The 15,385-nt window shown below is 35.0% G+C and overlaps 1 protein-coding gene across 2 annotated transcripts; it reads left to right on the top strand.

The window, feature by feature from the left end:
- The first annotated feature begins 1,523 nt into the window (after positions 1–1,523).
- Positions 1,524–3,775, top strand: LOC115704602 (transcription factor SCREAM2). Of its 2 annotated transcripts, none has more exons than XM_030631803.2 (4): positions 1,524–2,068; positions 2,889–3,032; positions 3,149–3,319; positions 3,508–3,775. In XM_030631803.2, the coding sequence occupies exons 1-4, from the start codon at positions 1,985–1,987 to the stop codon at positions 3,601–3,603; spliced, it is 495 nt and encodes a 164-aa protein (XP_030487663.1). In that variant the 5' UTR covers positions 1,524–1,984; the 3' UTR covers positions 3,604–3,775. The 2 variants fall into 2 exon arrangements, with proteins under 2 accessions (XP_030487663.1, XP_030487662.1); XM_030631802.2 differs by having other exon boundaries at positions 1,528–2,068; positions 3,146–3,319.
- Positions 3,776–15,385: the final 11,610 nt, after the last annotated feature.

Here is a 15,385-nt window from a genome sequence, read left to right as displayed (position 1 = left end):
ATCAAAATATCATTGAAATATGATATCATTAATATTATTTTTATGAAAAAGCAAGAAACACATTATTACACAACCACAAGATTACTATGTATAGATATGAATAATAATATGTGTACACATTAATTAAAAAAAAAAACAAGATACATATTTATGTAGCAAGTTACAATTTAAAAAAAAAAAACAAGATACATATTTATGTAGCAAGTTACAATTAATAAGTGGAACGTCTTATCTTAGATAAGAATAATTGGTTAAAATTAATTATCATATATGTGTTAATAAGTTTAGACCGAGATGCAAAAATAGATCTATATTTGGCATAAAATATAATTTTGTGACATTTTTATATCAACTTTTACTATTATGTTCTAATACATAATTGCGAATCTTGATACAAAATTTATATGTCATTTAATACTTATCTAACACTTTATTAATAATATAAAATAATAATATAAATGTAAATATCGAATTTATTAATAAATAATAATAATTAAGAAAGTCATTTTATGCAAATTGACATGCTAACTAAATTTTAATAATAAATATTAAAAATAGTATAATAGTAAATATAAAAGTATAACATTTATTATGATACAAATTTTGTATCATGCTATATTGTCTAAATTTAGATTTGAGATATTTACATTACAATTTGGTACATCATTAGTAAAATTTTGACAAAATAAATTATATTTTGCATTATATCACTTATTTGTAGCTGTATAAATTATGTGTACATATATAAACTTTTTAGACACTACAGGCAAAGACAAACTTAGTTAATAATTTTTAAATATATATTAATTATTAAATTAAAATACACTCAAACTAATATTCTATTACACTAACAAAATTTTTGAAAAAAAAAAACGAATACATCAATAATAATATAACATTTCATTATAATATTAAAGATTACATACTTATACCTTTGACAATCCTCTATAAATATACATTTCTCAATAATACCCAAATATTATTATATATATTAATTAATAAAAAATATGGATTTGGCATTCGAATTATGATCCTTGTAGAATTTTTCTTCAAGAACTATTTTTTGCAATAATTTCCATTGAATTATAAAAATCGACAAATATTTTTCTTTCTTTTTTTTTTATTTAATTTATTGATGTAGCAGTAATATGTATACAATTTAAATTTAAAACTAGCAGTTTATAATAAATTATGATAATATTTGTATACATATTTTTTTAAAATAATATATATATTTTTTTTTGTTTAATATCAATAAATTATATGTTGATCGTAGTTTGAACTTGTTAAATTATACATGTGTGACTAATCACATAAGTAAACTAAATTATTTCGAAAAAAAAAAAAGAAAATATGAGTAAATATGAAGATATTTGCAATCATCTGTGTAATTTAGGGAGAATTATTTGTAACACAAAAAGTTGAAGGTGCAAAACTCTAAATTAATGCTCACATTTCAGGCTGGAAGTCCTATTGCCTAAAGAAATATAGAAAAGGATTAATTTATTTGTTTTGTTTCAAAAAAATAAATGATTTGTTTTGGAGTAGAAAATAAATGCAATAGTAATCAATATATTGTTATCACCGCATAATAAAGGGCAGTTCGGGGAGTGAATTATATATTATTATAATTATAAATGTTGTGAAGAAACTGAGGCACTCATGTGGGAAGCAAACAGGAGATCATCGCATAGATTTGAGAGCTCATAAGTATATCTCTTCTCTCATCACTTTTTGTTTTTATTTTTTTTTTACATATATATATATATATCCATCTATTTCTATATCTATATATATGAGCGCCTAATTCAGATCAGGTTTAGCAGAGGATCAAAGAGAGGTTGCTGGGCAATACATACTGTCCTTATGTATATATAGAAAGCAGAGAAATAAGAGAATAAAAAGCCTCTAGAGTCTCAACACCCACATATACATAAGTATATATATATATATATATATATCATCGTCATTATCAATAGTAAAAATGGTTTCTAGGGAGCACAAGAGATCAGCCGCAACTCTGCATGAGAAGCTGCAGCTTCTTCGTTCTATTACTAACTCTCATGCTGTAATTTTCCCCATACTGGCCTCTGCATTCTTTTAATTCTTATACTCCCTTTCTTCTATTGGCTAAATTTCCTTATATATATGTATATATATACACATTATAGTACCCCTCATCTTTATTTTCACTATAGTAATAACAATTTTTTAAGATTCATTTTTTTCTCAATTTTTTTTTCTTTTCTAGCTACTTGTGTATATGACACCTTAGATACTTCTATAATTAATTATAAGCAATAATAATTTCAACTAATTCTGTGATTATATAAAATTATAAATATTTCCTGTTCTATTTATATATATATATATATATATATGTTCCCCAATTTATTCTTGGCTTCATGCATGATGACAATTAACAATTAATAATTTCCTAATATGACTGTTCATTCCTCTTGCTCGTTAGAATTTTTCAAGGGAAAATATAGTGCGGTCAAATATTTAGATATGTGATATTAATTATTCTACTCGGATGGGTTAATTAATAAGAATATGTATATAATATCTGGTTTGATATATCATCTCTTCAAATTCTCAAAATGGTTTATGAAGTCTCATGACAACTGCATATATCCTTAATAATTTGTCAAATTTATAGTTATAGCTATTTCAGTTGGGTGTGTATATGTATATATCTTACATGAGTTACTTCTAATGTGAATGAGAGGAATTTTATTAACTTATGTCAATGCAGGGGACAAAATTGTTTAGAAAGCTTTTTCACTGATATATATTTTAGATGTGTGTGTATATAAATATATATCCGTAACTTGAAAAATTTATTTATTAATTATATATATGTCTTTGCATGTGTACTGTGGCAGCTCAACAAAACCTCAATCATAGTGGACGCGTCAAAGTACATTGAAGACTTAAAAGAAAAGGTCCAAAGATTGAATCAAGACATGGAAAATAATGCACAAATTACATCTTCAAGTGATCATGACGATTTTAATGCATTGCCTGTGGTATATATAAATAGCACTTTCAAGTTTCAATAATTATTTCCCCTATTTTAGTTATTACAGATCAATAATCTACATTGCTATATGTTATTAATTAAATAAATAATATTAATTAGCAGGTCTCGGTGAAAACCCTAGATAAAGGGTTTATGATAAATGTGCTTTCGGAAAAGAGTTGCCCAGGTTTGCTTGTGGCCGTTTTGGAAGCTTTTGAAGATATGGGTCTTAACGTGCTTGAAGCTAGGGTTTCCTGTGCTGACAGTTTCCACTTACAAGCAGTAGGAGGAGAAGTAAGTTCTACTATATATGTATTATTACTTCTACTATACTACTACTGCATGCATTAATACTATAATAATAAACACAATTAAATTGCTCTTTTATTTTAATCTAATTCAAATTATATACTTGATGATGTAACTCTCTCATTCTCTCTTCATACATACTAACACTAATGTATAAATGTGTACGTTTATAGAATGTAGAAGGTGAAAGCAGTATGGATGCTGAAGCTGTGAAGCAAGCCGTTATGATGTCGATTAAGAATTGGAGTGAAACCACTGAAAATGATTAATGCAAAATGACATGGACACGGCATATATATATATAATATTGATCAACCTAATCAACTTGATCAATATCTATAATGAATCAATGTATACATATATAAACATATGTCTGGTTTATCATGTTAATTTCTCTTTTGATCGATGATCACCATCACTTAATTAATTTTCTTTACTCTCGGTTGTAGCCTGTAGGTTTCATTTTTGTTCCTAAAAAAAGTAATTAATTAGTAGGCAATCTTTTTCATGTAACTTAAAGTTTTGGGTAATTAAGGAGATCTAGTATGGTACGTAGTGATCGGAAATTAATTAGTGTTTTATTAGTTTTCTCAACTATAAATAGTATTATTTTTTGTTCAAAAACTAAAATCTTATTTTTATTGTACTATGCATAATATTACTTATAAGAAAACTAGTTATATTATCGTACTTGAAAAATTAGCTATATATTTCGTGTGATTTTATACATAAATAAAGAAAAAATATTCATCGATCGTACCGAAATTGTGCCAGAGACATAGCTTGATCTCATTTTAAAATTATGACAGTCGTCGGACCATATATATGAACATAATAAATTGAGTTATTGAAACTTACTGAGTGTATGCATACACATATATATATATGTACAGATATAAAAATAATTGATAGAGAATCTGCATCTCTAATAATGAATGTTGTTATATGAGAATGTGGTTATAGTTCAATATTTGGTTTCGGTCAGATATATATGTACTTAGTCGAACTCTCAATTGGATCGATATTGTTGTCCCCCTTCTAGGGCTTAGAATAATATCATTTTTTTTAATTTACTTTTTACATTATTGGTTTAGGGTGACATGCTTTTTTTTTATTTTTAAGAAACTCTTCATTTGAACATTAAAATGTTTCCAATTAATAATAATTAAGATAGCGTTTGACTTCAGGTAATAAAATGAAATGAAACAAAAAGAAAATAATTTTTATTTTATTTCTCTTTTGGTTGCATTTAGTGTTTGTTTACTACATCATAGTTCACCGCATTATATTGTATTGTATTAAACTGTATTTTATGTAGTATTTTTTGGTATGTTTTGTAATATTTTTTTAATTAATTTTTTGTTTTCTTAATTAAAGTAAAAATATTTTTTAGAAATATGTTAACTGTTTTTTATTACACTTCAATTATTTAATTAAGAATCAAAATTTGATTTTTTTTTTTTTAAAAAAAAGTAACTTTCAAAATATTTTAAACAATTTTTTTTTTCTTAATCAATATTTTGGACTCCGACGCCAACCTAGATCTTGGGACACGGACCTGGACCCTGACCTGGAACTAAACTCAGATTCGACCAAGGACCATGGACCCAAACACCAACCGGACCCAGACCCCAAAGCCAAAATTCAAACTCCAACCACAGCCTAGAACTTGGGACCGAGACTCAGATCCCGACCCCAACCTAGAACCGAACCTGGAATTGGACCACGGACCCAAACCCCAACGCGAACCCCGAAACAGAACCTGAACCCCGATCCTGACCCAAACCCAGGACCTGAAGTCCAAACCTTGACCCAGACCCTAACCTAGCGCTAGATCCGGACTGGGACACGAACCCAAACCTAGACTCGGACCCAGAACTCATACCATGCCCCAAACACAAAACCCGACCTCAACCCAGATCCCAACCTCGACCCCGACTCTAGCCCCAGACCACGACCCTGGACTCAGACCCCTGATCTTGGACCCGACCTGTAAAGACCGCTTAGGTTAATTTGGAAATTAGCAGTTAATTAAGATTTAATTATGATAATTATTTATAGATATTTAAATAATTATTTATGTTGATATATTTGAATTCTGAATGCATTTTATGTCATATAGTGAAATTTCATATTTTGCATTTTCGGTGCCCGGCAACATGGAACTCGGTGTTTGGCTCAGTAGAATCACAACTTAGCATGTTAGTATAGTGGGATGGTTATTTAGATATTGGGAATGTCGGGATTAGTCGGGAATTTAGAATTTCCCAAAATACCCTTTAGTACCCTTTATGTTATTTTAGTGTGGAGGGGCAAAATGATCATTTTGCCCCATTGATATTTTTGTCCTTTAGTGGACTTAGTAATTGGGAATTATTTAGGTTATGTTATGTTTATTAGTTGATGAATAAAGTAATTAAAGTTACTTTTGACTCTCATTTTACAAAATTGAAAAAAAAAAACAAGAGAAAAGCAAAATTCCATTTTCCTCTCAAACTCTCTCCCTCTTTTGGCCTCCTTGAGCAGCAAGGATTCTTGGTGTTTTCTTTGGTAATTCAAACTATTTTCTCCAGATTTAGTGATCACAAGTTGTTGGTAAGATTCCTATAGCTTTCTTTTAAGTTTCTTTGATAATTGCATGCTTGAGAAATTGTGGTTGTGACTGTTGTGTGAGTTTGTTAGTGGTTTGTGAAGCTTAATTATGTTTTAATATGTGATTCAAGCAAGATTGTGTTGGTGTTTGTTGATTTTAATTAAGTGTGGAATTTTAAACCCAAAACTTTGATTTTCAAGGTAAAATGATGAACTTGGTTGCTGTGTTGTTTGTAGTGGTTTGTGGTTGTTTTCAGAGACTTAGTTATGCTTATTTAAGTAGATTTGAGCAGGTTGTGATGCATGTTTATTAGATTTAACCAAGCTTGAGTTTTGAACTCAAAGCTTGGAGCTCACATGGTGATTTTTGTTTTAGTGCATTAAGCTTTGTTTTAATGCTTTTGGAATTGTTATTTGGGGTATTTAGAACAGGTCTGGAAGGTTTGAAAGAGTTTGGGTTTGAATTGAATGAGAAATGAAATTTTAAAAATTTCCTGCACTGAACCGGAATTCCGGTTCTGGGAAGCCATCAGCAACCGGTCGACCGGTTGGGGCTTCCAGGAACTAGGGTTGCTGATGGTTTCCTTGGTTGTAGAACCGGAATTCCGGTTGTAGAACCAGTCTACTGGTTGGGACATTTTTGGGAACCCTAGTTCTTCCCATTTGTGTGTTGTTTAGGGTATTGCCATGCTTTTTGTCGATAGGGAAACTCTTAGGTTCTAGTTTAAGTCCTCGGAAAGTGATTTAGCGTATCACTTATCTAGTGTTGTGGTTGTTATGGTTTAGGAGCCTGTAAATCGCAGAGCAGTTCGTTCCACTCAGGTTGACCGGCACACCAGAATTTGGAATTGAGGTAAGATTAGTATAACAGTATGCATATGTATTTACATGTTTAGCGTGCATGTTAGGAAGCCTGTTAGATTACATTAGATTTGTATGTTTGCATCGTACCATCCGACAGTATCACATCGGTAAGGCTAGAGTATGACTAGCGGCTGGAGTATGACCAATGTACCGAGAATAGGGTGATATTATGGTCGATGGTACTGTACTGTTTGACTGTATCACATTGGTAAGGCTAGAGTATGACTAGCAGCTGGAGTATGACCAGTGTACCGAGTATAGGCTGATACTGTAACATATCAGTAAGGCTAGAGTATGACTAGCAGCTGGAGTATGACCAGTGTACTGAGCATAGGCTGTTACTCCGTCAAAAGTACCGTCGTACGAACGTTCGAGACTCAGTACCGTGTGGGACACGGGGATTAGGCTTGTGGTCAACGGTATGGGCGCCTGATCATAACCCGGGATTTATGTATGTTTTATGATTTATGCTTTTCTTACTGAGTTTGTCGACTCACAAGTCTATGTTTATGTGTAGGTAAGGGCAAGGCCAAAGCTGAGGAACCGTGAGGAGGAGTCGATGAAGATTGTACATGTCAGGGCAGTTAGGCCTGGAGCGTACGATCCTCGAGACAGCAGCACTTTTGTAGTTAGTCGCTGGGCGACAAATATTTTGTAAAGAATTAATTAACTTTTGTAAAGTATTTTGTAATCGCGATCCCGAGTACTTTGTATGAAATATTATAAATTTTAATTAAAAAGCAAAATTTTAATTAATCACGATTTCTATAAACCTCGTTGATTAGCAACGAGTTGCACAGTACGTTTAAAAATCATGTGACATGCCTAGGCTAGTTAGGGTGTTACACAGCCCCTGACCTGGACCCAAAACCTGGATCGGGACCACGATCCCAGACTCGAACCCAGAACAGACCCTAAACCCCGAACCCGAACCCCGAACGTGAACCTAACCTAGACCCGGACCCGAACTGGAGACCCCAACTTAGACTTGGCCCCAATCCCAGCCCCAGACCCGGCTCTGGACCCAAACTCGAACTTGGACCCGGACCTAGACCCGACTTAAATAAAATTAACAAATAAAAATAAATATAAAATTTATAGAACATGCATTTTGTATTTTATTTTTAAAATTAAAAAATAAAAGTAGTTATAGAATACATTTTCATTTTTCAAAAATAAAAATTTTACTTTTATTTTTGTAATCAAAAACTCTAAAACAAAAGGGTTACTAAATGTCACATTTACGTAAAACTATATATGACATTAAATTTTATGAATATATAAATATGTAATATTTTAGTATGTGTAAATTAAAATTTAAAATAGTATTATATCAAAATATGATATGTATATATAATAACTAAATTTAATATAATATTACAATACAATATAACCTAATAATATAGTGTACCAAACGAGTCTTAAAGTATTAGAATGCCAATTTAATAGAATGACTTTTCCATAATTTTTGTGGAATGACTATTCTAATTTGAAATGAACAGAAAGACCATTTCAACGCAAGATGAGAAAAAAAAATTAATAAAATTATCAAATTTTTTATACATTTTAAATTTAATTCTATTTTATTTCTATAGATATTCCTATTCTCATTCTTAATTCTATATTTTCATTCCTACCTATTCCTACTCTCATTCCTAACTCTATAATTTAATTCTTTCCAACTAAACATCATTTAAAAGTTTAATTTCCTTTAGCATTTGAACATACTAAACTTACCTTTGGCGAATTCTCTAATTATGAATTATAGAAACAAAAACCACTAAAAACATTGACACACACTTATCATTGAAAAATAATATTTAAATTCAAGTTCTTACTAATTTAATTTTAATTATAATAAACATTTAGTTATTATAAATTACTTTTGGGACTAATATTATATATTACCAGAGATAGAAGAAAACTTGGCTTTGCTATAACAATGCTCAGCATAGCACATCGATACTTAGAGCATGTTTGGTATTATTTTTTATTTTTTATTTTCAAAAAAGTACTTTTAGAAATAAAAACAAAAAATAGTTTTTGAAGTTTTCAAAACACAATTGCCGGAGTGAGAAGTCAATTTCAGAGGGCCAATCAACAGATGACTTCAATTTATCCAAGGTTCTCTGCCCCAACATTCACAACCCTGAGTTCGACAAGGCGCTCCGGGAAGATATCATTGCTTCCACGGAGGAGAGGTACAAGAAGTACCTCTTGAAGAGGGAACAAGAGTCATCCTACATCAAGGCCCAAGCTGCCTCAGGGAGGGTTCTTCAAATAAAAGCTAGAAAAGAACAGGCGACCTCCCGGCTCAAGTTTCCGTTCCCATTTCCTAATGTTGGGGCTCCCGATGCCAGCACCTCTGTAGCTAGTAAGTTCCCACTGATTATTCATCATGTTCCTTCTGTTCAGGATTACTCTACTTGTAGGCCTGTGGAATTTGATTACCATCTTCTTAAGTTTAAAATTCCCCCTCTTCGATGGGGTGATCACGCCAAGAGTTTTTATTTTTCCAACCTTAGTCATTTCATAGGCCGGTCCCAGATGGGTTTCGGTCCTCCCGTACCCATCCCCTTGGATCACTCCACCTGTATATCCTCCAGTTGGTTCCTCCTCTCGAACATCTTTCTAGGGGACAACGACACCAGCCTTTTAGTACATACTTTTGCTAGGGCAGAATTAGATCACCAGGGTAGGATTAGTTTCATTACATTACTCTTGCATGCATGATTTTGTGATAATGTTCTAACATATTTATTTGTTTATTTCTTTAAGCAAGGAAGCCGATGGGTGACCTCTTGGATGTTCTCGTCCAAACCTACAGTCCTGAGTCTGGCATGCCTCAATAACGCGACCCGGTGGTGACTCCCGGGAGATCTTCTACTAGCATCCCCCACGACCAAGTCGTCTTAATGGACGAGGAAGAAGAAGAAGGCGAGATCCTTCCTCCTGGACCGCAAGCGTAAAGGTAAGATGGTGGAGGTAGAGATTGTTAAAAAACTGAGGCGCGTGGATACTCCTGCTCCCAGTTCTGACTCAGAGATTTTGTCCGAGGTGGACAAGTATACTATGCCTCATGTTACTGTCTTAACCCCCATTCCTACCGATGAGTAAAGGACTTAGCTCCGGATTGCCAAGCACAAATATGCCATGGGGGAGTACACCTAGGGGAATGCAGAGATATGTTTACTCGTAGTGAATATGTCGGGAACGTCTGGGACTTGAATTTGGATCACTTGTATAAGTGGTTTAACCGCTTCATCGGCCCTAACTTAACTCCCAATGAAGAGATATGTAGCCTGTGCCTCTACCAATCCCGTCCAGGATGTAAGCGTGGCCCTTACAGCGGTGAGTTCTTATCTATTAGATTTTTCAAGCCTCTTATCCCTCACTGTCCCCACTCCAGCTTCCTGACTAGGGAATTTAAAGCATAAGTGCGGGATGGAGGTGATTGCTCCGAAATTGACCAAGGCCGGCCGACCAAGGATGGTGTTGTATGCTGTTGGGCAATCCACCACCACAAAGGTGCAGTATTTGAAAGTGCTCTGTGGGGTATCCGGGCATAGGGTGACAGGGAGCCTTACTTTCCGCATTGGGATAAGTGTTTGTCCCATTAAATCCTATGAGCTGGGAGTCGTTGGGCGATAGATCCCTATCCGTGAGGCCTATGGTCGTGAAGGCTTCTTTGAACAGTAAGTTCAAGGAACTCCCATTATCTACCAATATTCTTACCATAATTTTATTGGCGATGGAAGTTTCTATGACCAGTGGGTCAGGGTGAGGGAAACGCACCAGTTTGGCGTCTTCTTCTGTGAAGGTAATGGCCTGGTCCATGAGTTAGGGCCTTTGCGCTAGGAGTTGGGTGACTTCCCACACTTCATCGTGTTTTATGGCCCCAACATAACACTTTAGCTCGTTTCTGGTGGTTCCCCCAATATGGCGTCCACCGGAGATCATGGCCACTCTCCCATTTGGTCTCGGTGATAATCCAGGGATTTGTTGAGGGAGTGCTCCTCCGGGGGGTACACCGGGTGATGGCTCTCCGGGTATACCCCCTGGTGCTCCTTGAGGTAAAGGGCTTCCTACTAGAGCCAGGTTAATTTGGGGTAGTCGGTTCTTAATCCATTCATATAAATGACCTAGTTAGATTAGGCTCTCAATTTCATCTTTCAGGTTCTTGCATTCATTGGTACTATGGCCAATGTCGTTGTGATACTCACACCTCTTGCTGGCGTCCCTTCGAGAACTATCCTTATACAGGGGAGGAGGCTTCCAGTAATGTGTATTTTGCCAGGTGGCAAAGTATAACTGGTCCTGCGTGTCTGTAAGCTCCATGTATTGAGTATACTGAGGGGTGTATCCCCTTCGTTGTTGCTATCCTCATTCCGGTTGCTACCCTTTGAGGACCTCTTGCTCTGGGAACTCTGAGGAGATCTTGTTAGGCTGGTGGCAGGCGCGGACTAAGATGGAGCTTGACCATTCATCCTGAGGGGTTGCCCATGGGTGTCCCAAAGTGTGATGTTGTGGGAGCCAAGGCTAGGCTCTGATTATATCCTAGGGTAGCGGAGAACTGTATGTCGCTCATTTGAGGAGTGGCCGGAGGCATGGCTCCCGAGAGTTGAACTCTGGGGCATATCCTGACACTCCGGTCGAGTAGTATCCTCTGTAAGCCACTATTTGGGCTTCTTCCAAATTGATGTACTTTTGGACCCTCTTTTGGAAATCTTGGAGATTGGTTGCTCCCTCCTGTTGTAGCTCGTTAAAGAAAGGAGTCCCCGTACGGATCCCAGCTTGGAGAAGGGCAAGCTGTTGTCCGTCATCCACCTTCTTGGTCTTTGAAGCCTCTTCTTTGAATCTTTTTATAAAGTTCTTTAGAGTTTTTGCAGGCAATTGTTTTATGTTAGTCAGGGCGCTGACTTCAAGGTTAATCTTTCTCGCCGCCACAAATTGTCTCCAGAAGCTTACTTGTAGTTTGTTCCAGCAGTCTACTGATCAGGGTTCCAAATTTTTGAACTATTCTTCAGCGGAACCGCTCAGCGTTAGTGGAAGGCATAAACACTTTACATCATTGCTGACCCTCATGACAGTCATCACCCAGTTGAAACGGGATAAATGGTCACTGGGGTCCGAGTCTCCGGTGTATGCCACCATCTCGGGCATCTTAAAATTCTTGGGGAGCTCTGCATCCAGTATGTGCCAGGTGCACGGTTCCCGGTCCTCGCAATTAGAATTCGAGTCGTCCCCTTTTCGCCTCCGGGAGACCCTGGCAATGTCTTTGCGTAGTATTGCTAACTCAACCAGAATTCCTTCATTTAGCATGCCCGCGGAAGCCGCTAGTGCATGTTTCTTTTTGTCTGGATGGTCTCGTAAGTCACCATGTTTTTCGTTGATTTTTTGTCTTAGGTCAACTGGAGGGTACCTCCAATTTTTCCTCCCTCTCTTCCCGGGTTCCTGGTGCATGGGTACGCTTTTTTAATCATCTCGGTCCTGAGGGCCAAGTCTCACTCGAGGGAGCTTGCCCCTCTACAGACCTTTCCCTTTTGGGAAATCCAAGCGGACTTTTCTCGGATCTTGTACCTTTTTCTCTTTCTTGGGGATTGAAGTTTGATTTTTCCTAGGGTTTTCCTCGGAAGGGTACTGTATAAGGCTTGGTGCCCTGGTCTTGGGTTTCTAAGTACTCGGTGAGGAATCTTTCGGTGTTTCCTCAGGTCCTGTTAGGATGGCCTTGGGATGTATGTGTATCCCTGCAGTTTCCATGGCTTTTTGCATGGCAACCATCACCTCTTGCATTCTTCTATTTTGTTCTTTTTGAGCTACCAGCTCAGCTTCATGATCAGCTGCCTTTTGCCTCGAGACCAGTAGTTCCGTATAGCTACCTTCATCGTAAGTGTTGTACCTTTCGAAGTTTTCTTTGAATTCTTCATCGTCTGCCTCATCTCGCTCCTCAGACCCTACATTCACTCTTGAGGTTACTTCTTCGCCTTCTGGGTTTTGAGCATCCTGAGGAGGACAGGGCTGACGTTTATTGTTACGAGTTTCCACCATTGTTAATCTGACTTTTCCTTTGACTATTGTCTATCTGACGACGCTTCCTTCAGTTCTCAATGAAAGCACCAAAATATTGACCGAGGTTTTCAGCAACTAATTAAGTAGTAGAATGAGAAGAGCCGTCGAAAGTTTAACGCAGGTGATTTTTACGTGGTTAGGATATTAATGAGCCTTACTCCACGAGTCTTTGTTATTGATGAGAGTATTTTTACAGAGAATGTTCTTGGTGAATTTCTCTCTCTCTTCTTTACTCCCCTTGATTCATTATTAATCGATCACCCTTTTCCATTCTGCCTATGGTGTTTACAGTATTTTTCGGGGGGATCCCTACAAAGGGAGCACTTGTCTTTTTGTGTTAGCCTCTTAATGGCACAAATTCCTAGCAGATCCAAAATAAGAAATACGTGACCTATACCGTAGGTATCTTAGCGATTAGGTGGATATAATCTTTTATCCTCCCTTGATTGATGTGAGTCCTCAATGTAGCCGTCACTAGACTCGTCGATTGTTGTGTAATCGCCGTAAAAAGGGGCTTACGCCATCTGTCAAATCCTTTTATACGTTTCCCCCCATGCGGCATTGAATGCGAAGTGACTGTTCGAACAATCTCTTTCCTTCCCGGAGATGCCTTGTTACAGTTCTAGCCTCCTGGAGAAAAGGCGTGTCTTATGCTCTCCTCCGGGAGGCTCACTCCATAAGATGTACTTTTCTGGCCAAGACTTAATTGATTTTCGTGAGTGGATGCTCTTTTAAGTCCACGTGTCACCCTCAGCTGCTGCCACGTATTTTGGGAAAAATCTAAGGTAACAAGAATTAATTAAACTAATTTATCTAAAAAATTAGTTTATTTTAGCTTATATATTATTTTACATATGTGAATTATAACGTTTGGTATGTATTCCATTCAAAATAACAATTCATATCAAGACTTCTAAAATGAGAAGAATTAATTACAAGCACCAAATGTTTCTTTAACACTTTTTTGAAAGTGAAAATAAATTTTTGACATTTCATCATTAAACCACGTCATTAATATATGGTTGATATATAAAGTACCATGTTGCATGTGCAAATAATGCCACGGGTAATACACTACTTTGATTTGTTTCCTAGCTAAACTTGCTATATATCGAGTTATAGATAGAGCCAAAGCTTTTTTCTTTCACTCTAAAATTAATTGCTTTTCATATGAGTACGCGTTAAAATCTGGCGACCAGGCCCCAATTTGAGAATCTTATATAATAATGAAGATCATTTTAACTTATGTGAACTAATTACGAAGCATTGGTAAGATAAGATTTATGTAATTTCAATTAGTCTGATAATGACCTTTTAGAAGGGAACAACTCCAGAAAACATGGAATTATAATGAAGCGAATCGCAGATGTACTACTTTATATATGTATATATAAATAAAATATAATCAAATTATTATATATGAACAGTTGGTACTGTAATTGGTAATTATAATTAATGTATACAACATACAATTAAGTTGGAGTTCATATAATTAATTAATGCATCAAATCTGTATTTTGCAATAAAATCATGTATTATTAACCTGGGAGACACACAGTATTTTCCTGTCGGTAACATATCGATCTGGAAACTAAATACAAAACTCTTCTTTTTTAACAAATATACAAAACCATTTATCATTTTGATTATATACATGCAATGTATTATATAAAGACACACATTGTAGTCAAAATGATTCTCGTTTATCGTATATATCTTAGAGATCAAGACATTATAATACAATACAAAGATCAATAAAGAGATTAAATATATGTTACAACAACACATATACACAATATATATTACATACATATATATAAAAGATAAAAAAAACAGATTACAATATATGTAATATAATACATATATAGATATACACTTACTAACAACTTTGTGTGTAAATTAGTGAAGATCACTACGACTTGCGGATTCAGGATTTAAGTTGAGGTGTGGCGATACCATTCTTTTATAAGTGAGGGGTGCATCTTTTTTTTTTTCTACATTGCATAACATGTTAAAAATTAATGTAAATTTATATGTTAGTATTAAGAGATTAAATATAAATATTATTGATAGAAGTTCAAAAAGTAAAATAAAAATATTAAAGTAAACATACTTTTATTGGATTAGAAATCATGACCTCCTATACATGTATGGAATGACTTTACCATTATACCAAAGCTTATTTTATGTGCATAGATATCACTTTTTTTTATAATTATATGTTGTAACTAACTAAAATGCATATATATTTTTTTCTCAATTTTTTTTTCAGGGTGGGCTTCTGCCCCACCTCGCCTCTATGTGGGTCTGCCCCTGACTTGAACAAGGCATTACACCTTTATCCAAAAGTTTATTTCTCCTATCTCTAATCACTAAAGGAACTCTCTAGGAAATAACTTTGAGAATTATCAAGTCTTAAGGTTTTCTAGAAAAGACATGTAACTCATGCACACACTCATGTACACCATAACTCCTATAGAGATGTAACTCATGCACACACGATAACTCCTATAGCATTAAGAATTT

Source organism: Cannabis sativa, chromosome 1, assembly GCF_029168945.1.
Source record: "Cannabis sativa cultivar Pink pepper isolate KNU-18-1 chromosome 1, ASM2916894v1, whole genome shotgun sequence".
Taxonomy (NCBI): domain Eukaryota; kingdom Viridiplantae; phylum Streptophyta; class Magnoliopsida; order Rosales; family Cannabaceae; genus Cannabis; species Cannabis sativa.
This window is presented reverse-complemented; position numbering and strand designations above follow the sequence as displayed.